The sequence below is a fragment of the Neolamprologus multifasciatus genome, chromosome 5 (assembly GCF_963576455.1).
Source record: "Neolamprologus multifasciatus chromosome 5, fNeoMul1.2, whole genome shotgun sequence".
Lineage (NCBI taxonomy): Eukaryota > Metazoa > Chordata > Actinopteri > Cichliformes > Cichlidae > Neolamprologus > Neolamprologus multifasciatus.
This window is the reverse complement of record NC_140443.1, coordinates 2972890-2985838: the sequence shown is the minus strand read 5'-3', so window position 1 is coordinate 2985838 and position 12949 is coordinate 2972890. Positions and strand designations below refer to the sequence as shown.

Genomic DNA, 12949 nt, shown 5'->3' with positions numbered 1-12949 from the left:
CCACAAAGCCTCGTGGCTGCTGCATCAGCCCAAACCTCTGCTCAGAGGCACAGACACAGTTTCTTCCCCTGTAAAAGGGCCGTGATGGAGAGGACGAGGTCTAAAGAGGTCACAGTAACGCTCTCCTATTTAAAATACCTGAAATGCATCAGCGGTCAGTTTTCACTTTCACATGAACACGTGTGACAAATAATTAGTGGTGCAAAACAAAAAAACAAAAAGACTGGTAAAGCTGCATTCTTCACTCACTTTCGTAGAAGTCTACAGCTTCCCGGGTCACTGAAAGGCTGCGTCGTGAATGTCTGTAGTTTCTGAACAACCACAGATGTGTGAGGCCGTTAATCCTGTCAGTGCTGGAAAGTCTGGTTTTCTGGATGACGGCCAGTTTGTTGTGAAATCTGATTTCCTGACAGGAAGTCTGTCGTTCAACTGGAGTTAAAAATCTTTTTTCTTTTTAATAACTTTATACTCTGGTTTGTAACATCGTTCCTCTATTTGACTTTTACATGAAACTGAATCAAATATATAAAGGCCTGCAGTTCATTCAGTTTCCAGTAAAAAGTGAAATTTGAGAACTTGGGGATAAAATCACAACTTCTGTGAGACGCAAACAGAAATACTGAGAACAAAATAAATAATAAATCTGTTTTAAATGGGTGTGTGGGATTCTTCTGCTGATCTGTTGGATGTTCTCTGAGGGGGGAGTCTTTACTTACTTTACCTTATTGATTTATATAACACTATTCACAGGATAAAAACCACAAAGTGCTTCACAATAATATAAAACAGATAAACATGAAAGCGTGCAATCAAACATACAGCACAAATCCAATTAAAAGCTAATCTAAATAAATGAGTCTTAAGATGATGTTTAAAAGAATAAATACAATCCAGGCAACGTAGAGATGGAGGGAGAGAATTCCACAACCTGGAGGCGCCGCTCTAAAAGATTTATCACCACTGGTTTTAAAACATGTTCGTGGGACGACCAACAGCCTTTGATGAGATGATCTCAGGCTGCGAGAGGGAGTGTGAGGTTCTAAAAGATCAGACATATAAAGAGGAGCATCATAAATGTAGTTTCATTCTGAATCATTGACAAGCACTGGCAGGAAAATCCATACTTTTAATCCATCCATCCATGTCGGGAGAACACCAAGGTGTTCCTACACCAACCAAGAGATATAAACTCTCCAGTGCGTCCTGGGTCTGTCCTGGGTCTGTCCCGGGTTTCCTCCCATGATTTAAATTCTGTTTGTTAGTAAAGATTTTCTGTTTGGCTTTTAGTTTGTATTTTCATCTTTGTGATTTTTCTTTTTGCAGTTTTCACCTCTGCTTCTCAGCTGTTACTGTTTACATGAGAGTGTTTCCTGAACTTTCCCTTTGTATTGAATTGTTTTTAGCTAGTTAGTTGTTCCTGTGTCTGGTTTCTAGCTTTATCTCCTCACCTGTGGGTTGGCCTATGTTCACCTACACCTTGTTTTCCCTGAGCTGTGTTCATGTCCACTGATGGTCCTGTGTTTCCTTTGTCTTTGCTTCTGTCTGCGTTCAGCCTCAATAAAAGTTTTTTGTTCCCTAACCTGTGAGCATTTAGCTCCAACCTGCCCACTCATGACAGTCTTTGTGTTATCAGCGGATCATTTTGAGCTCCTGATGATTTGATTATTGAAGGCGGATTCTTCCATCGTAGATAATTGATTCTGTTTTATGGTCCCAAACACTATTCAAGCTTATTTTTTTAACTGTAAATGATGTCATGATGTCCACAGACTGAACCTTAAGGGTCCAAACTCTCAGAATAATCAACATAAAGGATTTATCCTCTGCTGACTAACAGCACTCACTAGAAGCACACCCTGCTCTCTGCAGTCATATCAAAGCACAAATCAAACCAGTTCCTCCCACATGAAAGCTGCTCCCACGTTTGATGGACAGCAGATAATTGTATCATTTAATCTTGTTTACACTCAGTACACTTTCTCTGGAATACGTTTGACTTACGGCTATGTGATTGTAACCAACCAATCCAAACACAGCTTTGAAGCTTAGAGAACCGGTTCCTCCACGCTCTCCTCACTAGCTTTGATTGGCTGTAGAGATGAACTTCAACACACTGAAAGCCACATGTTAGTCTTCAATCACTGGTCTTAGTTTCAAGTTTTATTTGACACAACATGTTTATTTTGTAAATGATGGTCCTGTTAAAACCAGGGCAGGGTTCATGGCAGATCCACTTTGTGACTGACAGGTTGCTACATGTTAGCGTCTCTCACTGCTCATAACTACAGTAAACAGCCCTTCAGTTCACTTATTCTATCATGTCATATTTATTCAAATATGTATAAAAGAGCAAATACAGATCCACACTGTCAGAGGTTTACTTGCAACAAATAGAAATATATACGTTCAGTTTTGTGTCACAGCTGCTCGTCCAGATTTCAGTGCACTGAGATGTGACTGTGGAGAGTTTTTCAGTCTTCGTTGTCTAATTCTGGTGTAAATGTGGCCTCTGTTGTTAGCAGACAGCTGTGACCCTCAGTGTGGTCTTCTTCTGCTGTGGCCCATCAGCTTCAACGTCAGATGTGTTGTGCCTTCAGAGATGCTCTTCTGTGTGGTTTATTAAGAAGTGTGTTCGACTGAGTTACTGTTGTCTTTCTATCAGCTCAAAATAATCTGGTTATTCTTCTCTGACATCAACAAAGTATTTCCACCCAGAGAACCGCTGCTCACTGGATAGCTTCTCATTTCAGACCATTCCTTGTAAATCCTGAAGATCTCAGCACATCAACAGCGTCTGAAATACTCACACCAGCCCGCCTGACATCAACAACCACACCGCAATCAGTCATCTTTCTTCCTTATTCTGATGCTCGTTTGGACCCCAGCAGGCTGTGGTGATCATGTCTACATGTCTGAATGTTTTGAGTTGCTGCTGAGGTGAAAGGTCACTTAGAGATTTGGATTACTGTGATGACCAATAAAATGGTTGCTGAATGCATGTAAGTCTGCCTTTACTGGACTGTGCAGTAGTTGCTGATGTTCTCAGATCATTTTCTTTGTCTGTTTTCTGATGCATATGGTTTCATGAACATCATTTTGCTTTCCTCCATGTTTTAAAAAATCTCTAATGTTTTTACTCTACATGAGGCCGACATGTGTGCAGAACTCTTTCCAGAGGCAGTGAGGTTTCATGAAACAAAAACTAAACACTTTGATGACTCAGTCTTTAAAGTCTGATGAAAGGTTTTTATTCATTCATCACACAGTTGACTGGTTTTGATTGGTGGAGAGTCTTTTGCGCAGGTGAGACTGTGTTATGAAAAATGCCCTGATGTTTGTGAGAACTGCATGAAGAGTGGAGAATTTCCTGCTGTGAGAATTGAGCCAAAGTGACAGAGAAACATTTTAAAATATTGATTAGGTGTAGTGCTACCTGTTTGGCTCTTGTTATTGACGGCTCGTGGTGTGACGTTATGTGTGGCTGGCAGCCTGACAGCGTGGGAAAGTGGAAGTGGCGTGAAGCTTAGATTTAGCCAGCAGCTGGGAGCAGACAGATGTGAGACCATAGATCTTCCTTATTGAACTTATTCATAAGCTTCATAATTATTTTATTTTCTTACAAAAACGTGAATTAAGACCTGATTAATCAAGTGTATCACTAAGTATTTGTAGGTAATCACATTGTGGTGGACCACCAGGTGGCTCCACTCACACACAGTGTTAGGGGAAGTGAGAGGGTTAAGTTTTGGTCCCTTGAATGTTTACTGTGATGACCAATAGAACAGGTGTACCTAATGAAATAGTTGCTGATTGTGCTGAATGCGCCTTGAATGTGTGAAGCTGAATTAAAAGTTGGAGTAGAACATTGGGATCTCTCTTACGTACCTCCACAACATCATACTTTCAAATCCTTGGAAATTATATAAAATTACATTAAATTATTTACATTTTTATTTTGAAGTAGTCAGAGGTAAGTCCTACTAATTGCTAACCTTGCCATCGTTTTTTCTTTGTTTTATGCAGATTTCATACAGATGTAGGGAAAAAAAACAACCAACAAAGGTAATATAGTAACGCTTAACTATTTATCCATCCATCCATTCGCTTCCGCTTATCCTTTTCAGGGTTGGAGCCTGTCCCAGCTGTCATAGGGCGAGAGGCGGGGTACACCCTGGACAGGTCGCCAGTCTGTCGCAGGGCCAACACACAGGGACGGACAACCATTCGCGCTCACATTCATTCGCACATTCACACCTAGTGGCAATTTGGATTATTCAATTAACCTATCCCCACAAGTTGCATGTCTTTGGACGGTGGGAGGAAGCCGGAGTACCTGGAGGGAACCCACGCAAACACGGGGAGAACATGCAATGTTGGTGGAATTGAACTCAGGACCTTCTTGCTGTGCGGCAACAGTGCTAACCACCGTGCAATCTCTTAACTATTTATTTTATTTTAGTAATCTTCAAGAGTCAAAAACTGCAGCTGGCTTTGACCATAAAGGCTGCAGTGGGAGGAGGTCCTCTCCTCTCTTACATCAGCCTGTATCTGTTTCTAAACAGACTCTGTTCATTAATCTTTCTCCTGTCACTGTTTCTGTATAACTGTCACTGATATTAAAAAGGTGAAATCTAAAAGTCCATGACGTCGTGACGTAATACACCGGAAATTATGGCAGATATGGCGGACTGCTTTAAGACACTAGAAACTGAAACTGTTTTTTTACTGCGTCAGTGCAGAGATGAGAGGGGTGGCTCGGATCTTGGTTACACAGAATAGTTGCCGTATTTGATCCTCAGAGGGTTTCTGCAGACATGGAGCTTCTAGCACTTCTGTTTCTGAGCTGCTGTTTCCTGACTTTGTCCGGACGGACGTTTGCTGCTGAATCCGGTAAGAAGCTCATTGATTTAGAGTGATCATGTGTGCAGGCGCAGTCATGTTTCACAGCAGCGGATGGAGCTTTAACGATGTTGCTGCTGCTGTAGTGGGTGGATGACTGCGGAGTCTACACCTGTGACATCAGCGTTTAACGCATCCGCATTTTGATGTTGAAATAATGAGCAGATAAATGTGCGGCAATTCTACAACAGTATGAAAATGTTCTTTTTATTTTTTACGATCAGATTATCTCATTATTTCACCCTGACTTTTTTTTTTCAGGTGTGACGTATTTGTTAGCGGTTTGTTTCCTGCAAACACGCGTGTTTTATTTTTTCTTTACAAACTGAAACAATTGAGATTCAAATACATCAACAATGATATAAAAGTATTATTATCCTTAATTAGTAAAAGGAGGACAGAAGTCATCCATAAACACATGAGTAGGCAAGTATATAAAGTTCATTTTTCCTTGTATGTGTTACTACAGCTCCATCTGCTGCCAGTTTTAAAGGGAGTGGCACAGCCAGGCCCCAAAAGGATGGAGAGTGGCTGTACCCTGTTTCCATTTCCTGAGGTTTTTACAGTCAGAGTTAAAACACTGTGTGGCCCATTAACATGAGGCTGTTACTGACTCTGATGTGCAGCTTCAAACTGGCAGATTTTTGAGATCTCAGCTGGTGAAAAGGACACAGACGGGATGTGTTTCAAATCTTTATCAGTGAAACATTTTTGGCCTCACAGTGTTGACACTGTTGCTGCCTGAATTTGTGATATTTCATCACGTGGAAATGAAGAAATGTGCTGTCACAGAAACTTTCTTTAACCTCTGATGAGCCACCTGCTCCTGGTGAGATGGTTGGGGGCAGGATTATGTTCACTTCTACCTCTTTATATGATTTGTTTGTGCATTTGCCACATTTAAATAGAAATATCATACGAGAAGAACTGCAAGACCAAAATGCACATGAGACACTTGAACTGAGAGGCAACATCTTCTACTTTCTGAAACTCTGCTTGTTTAGCATGTAGTTAAAAGCCAGTCTACACCTAACAGCACATGTGGTTCACTGGTGACCTGCTGGATATTAAGAGGTTGATAAATTCCTCCTTAATCATGTGAAGATCTTTGCCCCAAATCAGAAATTAATTCACAATCTTTCCACACAGCTTTGTAGTGACTTGCAGTATTTGATGGGGCCTTAAATTTTAAACTGAAATTCTTCCGAGGAGGCTAAAAACCAAGCAGCAGCTCACAGACATGTCAGGGCTGCTGTCAGCTGTAATACTGTTATAGAAAAGTGTTACAGTTATAAACTGAGGATTCAGAATATTTCTAAGATTAGAAAATTAATCATGAATAAGCCAATATTTCTATTTACAGAAAAAAATAAATACATTGTCATCACATATATGTTACTCAGGTGGAGCTGTGTGTTGATAGGATGGAGGAGCATTTCATGTGGATGCAGTCATATTAGCAGAAATAAATATTCTCATTTATTCTCTTTAATGGACCTCACCCTCTGACTTCTGCAAACAGAAATGTAATATGTGAAGTAAGGATGAGCTATTATACTCATTTCCAGCTCCATATTTTATTCTTGGACACAACTGGAACAGTTTAGCATGATTCACAGTTCACAGTTATCCCTGTTTATCTCAGTCTGGGCCTTGGTGCAGCCTCTGAGCTCACCCTCTCTGAAACAAGCTCTACAGCTCCTTCAGCCTCCATTTAAACCAGTCATACAAACTGTGGGGCTACAGGTGGGACTTTGATGACAACAGGAAAAATATGAAGAGGAAGTAAACTGGGGTATTGTTTTTTAGAGGAGGAAAAAACAAAGAAGCACTGCAGAAGCTAATGAACCTTTTTCTCTCTAAAATTTTACTTTAATCCTTTGGTAATGCTCATGATTGCTAAAAATCAAACATGAACATTTTTAGCTTCTGAAATGAAACAATACAAAAAAGTTTGAAATTCTCTGTTTTAAGCCAAATTCCTTCTGATTGGCTGCTGACTTTCTTTTAAACATCATCACTCTGTGTGTACACACACTGCAGAGTGTCTTTAGGTCAGAAGGTAGAGCAGGCATCTCTTAATTGCAGAGTTGGTGGTTCAATCCCTGATTGCTTCAGTCATGAAATGTTCTTGGGCAAGATGTAAACCCAAAGTTTCTTTTTTGTCTAAAGCACTTGGTAAGTTTATACAGAACAGAAAAGTTTAATTCATATTTTGTCTTTCAGGGACACCTGTCACCACAGTAACTGTGAAAGAAGATGATGATGTCATTTTACCCTGTTCCCTCAGCACCAATGTGAATATTGAGAAAATGCTGTTTGACTGGAAAAAGGAAGGAACAGTTCCACAAAAGGAGGTGTTCATGTATGTTGAGGGCAAACATTATAATAATGGTCTCCCAGGTCAAGACGAGCAGTTCAGAGATCGAGTCTCACATTTTCCTGAAGAGCTGAAGTACGGAAACGCCTCCATAAGGATAAAACAAACAAAGCTGGAGGACAAAGGAACCTACACCTGTGACTTTCCACGTCTGCAGCCAGAAACCAAAATATTCCGCATTGAGCTTGTTGTTGGTGAGTGCTGTTATAAATCAGCTGATTATTTACAGATGCAACAGCATGCACATCTGGCAGGGCCTCACCCCCACAGCACACCTGCAGTGATATTTGCAATATTTGGTGAACAAAGCTGAGAATTCCTATGTGTTGCATGGTCCTGCAGTCTACTTATCATAGATCTCCACAGATGTCCATAGAGTCTTCAGTAAACAAAATAAAACCTGTGTCAATAAAGCTCTAAACACTTAATAAAGAAATGTCCGCTTAAATATCAGACACACAGCTGTTCAAAGTGTTTTCTGACTGTGTGATTATAACACATTCATGACCATAAAATCAGCCTCTTGTTTAAATGTATCACAATATTTATGAAATAAAAATATAAAAATATGTCTGATATAGCAAATTAATACTTCTGAGTTCCTTTTCTCCAGTTTTATTTGATTTCCAGGTTGATGATAACACAATCACCTCTAACATGTGTGTTTGTTTCCTTTCAGAGGGCAGATTAATCTGTTAGAGCCTCTCACAGTCATGTGCACTTCTGCATGTCTATAACTATAGGACTAATTTTTAAAATAATTTCTAAACCATGAATACCTGATACCTGCCTGTTTCAACACTGTAAAGTCAAATATGTGATATTTAATGTGGTTTGTTAGTTTTACCTTTAGCTCTAAAACAGATCATTTGTTTCAGGATTATACAGGAAATGACTGAAGCCTTGATGATTTTAAGCTTTTATTTCATATGATAAATACATTTGATCAGTCATTATGAAGGCTACAAGGCTGAAATTTACAGGAAATCATCTTCATTGTGTCTATGATAAATGTGCCAAGTTTCATGTTGATATATAGAAGTGGCTCTAAGATATTACAGAGATTAACTCAAAGTGTAAAGCAGAATATCTCTAAGAAATTAATTTTAAACTCCACAAAATCTCTCCAGAGGTAACAAATAATAAGGATTCATCCCCTTTTTCACACTTGGAATGCTCCTAAATCCTAAACTCAACAAAAGGAAAATGTGCTAAATAACTAAAATAGGTATTTAAATGTTTGTTATCATTTAACCGGGTCCTTTTAAACAGATTAAATAGTTTTCTCTCATTTGTTTTTGTTCCATTGTAGCAGCGAGGCTAACTACATTAACTTCCATATATGGTCAGACAGGTGATTTTCCCAGCGTCAAACTGAGAGTGGTTTCACTGCGGTGACATTCTATTGGAAAACAGCAGCTGTCAATCAAACACCCACGTGGCTGTCGTAAATATGGTGTCTTCTGATTGGCTGTTTGGATTAACAGTCTCGTGAGTATGGTACCCAATGTCGGAAAGAGATGCGGATTCGTTAATTGTGTTCATGGGCGTTTACTGATTGCCAAGATACCAAACTTGATTAGTAAAGTTATTTATCATTACTTTAAAACTGGTTCTAGTGTCGCAGTTTTAGAGATTTATGTACCTCTGATGAAACTTAAGAAGAGAGTAAATTAACTTTTTTCTGAATTATTTTTGCTCCCGATTGAACTCAAACGATCTGACGTTAATCAGCGGACTTTAGTTCTCTAAAACGAGCTCCTGTTTTTCTCTAAAATTCAGTTTTTAGACCAATAAAACGTTTTTTTTAACGGCGATTCTAAAGCCTATCAGTAAAGCCAGTAACTGTTTACTGCCCTAAATTAAGACGTTACTTTTTATGTCGTAAATCCTTCACTGATGTTCACGAATCTGCCGAAAAACGAACGTCTGAACTTTGAAATAACGTTTAAAATCTCTGTATCGATGTTTCCGATCATCATGAAAACATACAGTATGGTTAGTTATTATTTTATACATATAAACTTGGGTCGCATACAACCTCTGCGTTTTAAAAGGTTAAAGGTCCGAAACGTCCCAGGTGAGTCATGTTTGAGATTACGTCACTAATCTTTAAATCGTCGTGTGTATATCTGAACTTATAACCGATAGATAAACACTGATCCACCAACACCTTTACCTTAATTTGAATTGAACCATAAGACGTACCTATATTAGCTTTACATACAGTCTGAACAACACTTAAAACCTTTTTATTTGTATTTTATGAAATTATTTAAATAATTTTTTGTGTTACCTATTTCACACTTATTGAAACTGTGTGGTTGTGGTTGCTATGACATTCTTTTCATTAGTTTATCAGTCTAATAGAAATGTACCTTAAAGAATGCATATGCTCAAAAAGTATCCCATCCCTCAGTGTAATTCAAATTTCTAATAACTGTTGGTGCTCTGCTTTTCTTTACCCTAAAACACTTTGTTACTCACATCTGTGCCCACAATAGCTAAACAAAAAGAAATGTGATTAATTGCCATTGCTCTTATATAATCCATGTTGTGTTCACAGGTGCAGCTCCAGAGCCTTCTGTCACAAATCTTGATCAAACAAATGACTGGGCGCTGCTTCAGTGTGATGTTAAGGGTGCTTACCCCAAACCTATGGTGGAGTGGTGGGACAGTAACAATCAAATCATTCCTTCTGAGGAGCCGCAGGTCTCTAAAAAAGGAGAGCGCTTTTACGTCACCCTCAAAACTACTGTGAAAAAGACTGACCGGTATCGCTGTGCTGCCACACAGAAGGACATCCACCATCAGATATATAAGGAAATCAATGTACATTTAAATGGTGAGTGGCATTTTAATCATCAAACCATTAAAATAATTATTGATTTAGAAAAATGGGAATAAGTGCTCAGATTTGTTTTGTCTGCACAGAAACAAAAGGTTAAATAGTTAAATCATAACTATGTGAGGACCAATGTCTAGAAAATGTTTCTCAGGTGAAAAAAGAAGGGGTGTGTGATAAAACACTGCAGCAGACAGATTCACTGGAACTGAACCACGAAGTAACTTTAGTCTGAATTCAACTCATAAATGATTTTGTTTGTATATAAGACTTCTTACAGGTATCACTGTAGTGGCGATTCCATATGTTTGTCCAACTAAACATCCAACAATTTAAACTCAACGCTGCACTGTGGTGATAGTTTGTATGTGTAACCGCTAAGACTGGTGGATCTAAATCTTTACCACAAAGTCAACATACAAGAAGAAGGAGAGTGAGTGGGTCAGCGCTCAGGGCACAGAGATAAAGTCGACCTTAAACGCACCATTTATTTCTATGGAAAAAGACAATAAAAAGAACGTAATATACACTATCCAAAAAATACTACAATGTTTCCCATACGCTAAAATTCCCCCCACAGTCCCGTAATCCCACAGTCCAGCCACGCTCGGGCAAATGTTCCTTATCTGAAAGAATCAGGAGAGGAATTCCTCTTCCGGGATGGAAATCACGCCAGCCAGAAGACCAAGGAGGGGGCTCCTGTCGCAGACCTGTCTCCTCATGACGACGCGTCACCGCACAGTCCCGCCCCACTCCACACCTGAACATGGCCTCCCTCGTAGCACCGCCAGATGCAGGCAGAGGCGCACATCCCTGCCCTGCTGTGGATTTCACGCGTCGCCTCCCACTGTCGCTATTCCTGCCGTCGATACTGGATCGCCGTGTTCCCTTGGCCTCTCTGTCACCGAATGACTCGTGGCACACTACAGTCAGGCAGCAGGTCCTTCGTTACTTATGCTGGCTTGCACACGTTTTTTTTCCTCCTGCTCATTTTTCGTGCGTCTCATCCCCCTGTCTCTGCACTCACCATCCCCTTTAACAGGTCAGTCAGCCGCCTCGGGGAACGCCCCCACCTCCACGGGTGCCTACTATACAAATTTCAAAATAATAAAAATAAAGAATAAATAGCTCCAACACTCCGGCCCCTAATTGTGCATACAATCACAATTACTTTAAAGTTCTTAAAAAAGGAGCTATTCCCTTTTTCCCATATCCTTAATCTTCTTTGATCATGTGACTTCTTCCAGTAGCAAAAGAAGTTTTGCCACTGGCCTTTCCAAAACACTGGTCTTTGTTTGTAGTCTCACAGAACGCACCAAGCTTTTTGTATCCCGGTTTAAACTTAAGACTTAATCTTCACCTATGATCTTCATGACGAGCCCCAATATTTTTAGTTGATTGAGTTTGGTCTCCTGGAACTGTGCTGAAATCTGTGGAAAAAATGCTTTGCTTTTTTTTTTGTTTTTTCTTTGCTTGGTGGAACTTGAAACTTTAGAGCTGCTCCCAGATTGTGAGTCTTGGATGTTGCCAAAAATTGGATCTGATGGTACTTATTTTATTATAAAGGCAACCAGATCAGTGAACACTGCTCTGTGACCATTTTGTTCCTGCAGTTCATAGACAACAACTCTCCATTTTTCCCTCAATTTGTATGGAAGTTTCAAAACAACCATTCTCATGTTTGAGGGCAAATCTAACTCCTTCATATATACAACTTGCGGTGTTCGATTCGAACATCCTTGAAGAAAACGAGAGAATGACTGAAGACCTTTCACATCTTTGCTTTTTATAGGTGACCAGTTCATAATCTTCATGTGTTCAGGGGCAATTTTACTTTCATTTCCAAAATGATCTTCAGCAAGATGTTTAGCCCTGCTCAGGAGGTAAATACTGACAACTATGCACCAAGTCCTTAGGCTGCCCCCTAATGAACTACTCTAAAAAGTGCAAACAGTTGATCCAGTTATCAGTTTTAGCTTCTGCTCCGTTTTCAAAGGCATTCATAAATAATCTATGCTGTAAAGGGTCTTCATCAAACACAAGGATGTTTCTGGCTGGGAGGACAGAAGATGCTTTTTTTTTTTTACGAGTAGCAATGTCATTTTGTATTTGCATGTTAGCAATCTCATTCTGACAGTTCTCAGTCAAAGTAGGAGATTGGAGCTGCGTCGCTTGAGCTGAATCATCAATCTTTACCAAGATCACTCTGTTATAAATGTTAGAGTTGATACTTTTTGAGTTTTGTCATTTGTGCTAAGATATATATAACCATTGCTTGTATGTGTTTTGATAAAATGTTTCTCCTTATTAGGTTGTAAGCCTCTGTGCATACATGAGATGGAGGAAACAGTCTTGTCGCTATAATTTTCCGTTACACATTTAGAAACCACAAGGTTCTGTTCTTCTAAGGTGCTCACTTCTGCTTTTTACATGCCTTGTACACATGTTAGTTCACTGAAAGGTCGCGCTCTGTTTGAGGTGACTGGAGAGGTTGATAAGTCATGCCTTATATGGTATGGCGATTTTTTTTATTTATTTATTTATTTTTTGCCTGTCCCATTTGGCTCTTTTGCCATCAGAATTATTGTCTAAAGGCGAAGAAAGATTCCCAACGGATTTACTTTACCAAATGGACCATCCCAGCCTTGCCGTAATGGTCTATTTGATTCACCTTTTATTGTTTATTTTATTTTAGTTTTACTTGTTAAATACGGGACAGACTTGACTGGGGAAAAGAAAGGGGAGAAAGAAAGAGGGAAAGAAAAACAGCGGGGAAGAGTGACGGGGATAAAGGGCAAAAAACAACAAAATAAGCAGACAGAAAA

At 39.5% G+C, this 12949-nt stretch overlaps 1 protein-coding gene across 1 annotated transcript in view; it reads left to right on the top strand.

Annotated features, from left to right (window-relative positions):
• The first annotated feature begins 4504 nt into the window (after positions 1-4504).
• The window catches only part of LOC146517789 (neuroglian-like), an 88311-nt gene continuing 79866 nt past the window's right edge, over positions 4505-12949 (top strand). Inside the window, exons 1-3 of the mRNA XM_085160434.1 lie at positions 4505-4890; positions 7126-7473; positions 9846-10124. Coding sequence (XP_085016560.1) covers positions 4815-4890; positions 7126-7473; positions 9846-10124 — 703 coding nt within the window. The 5' untranslated portion in view covers positions 4505-4814. The remainder of the gene's footprint in view (positions 4891-7125; positions 7474-9845; positions 10125-12949) is intronic.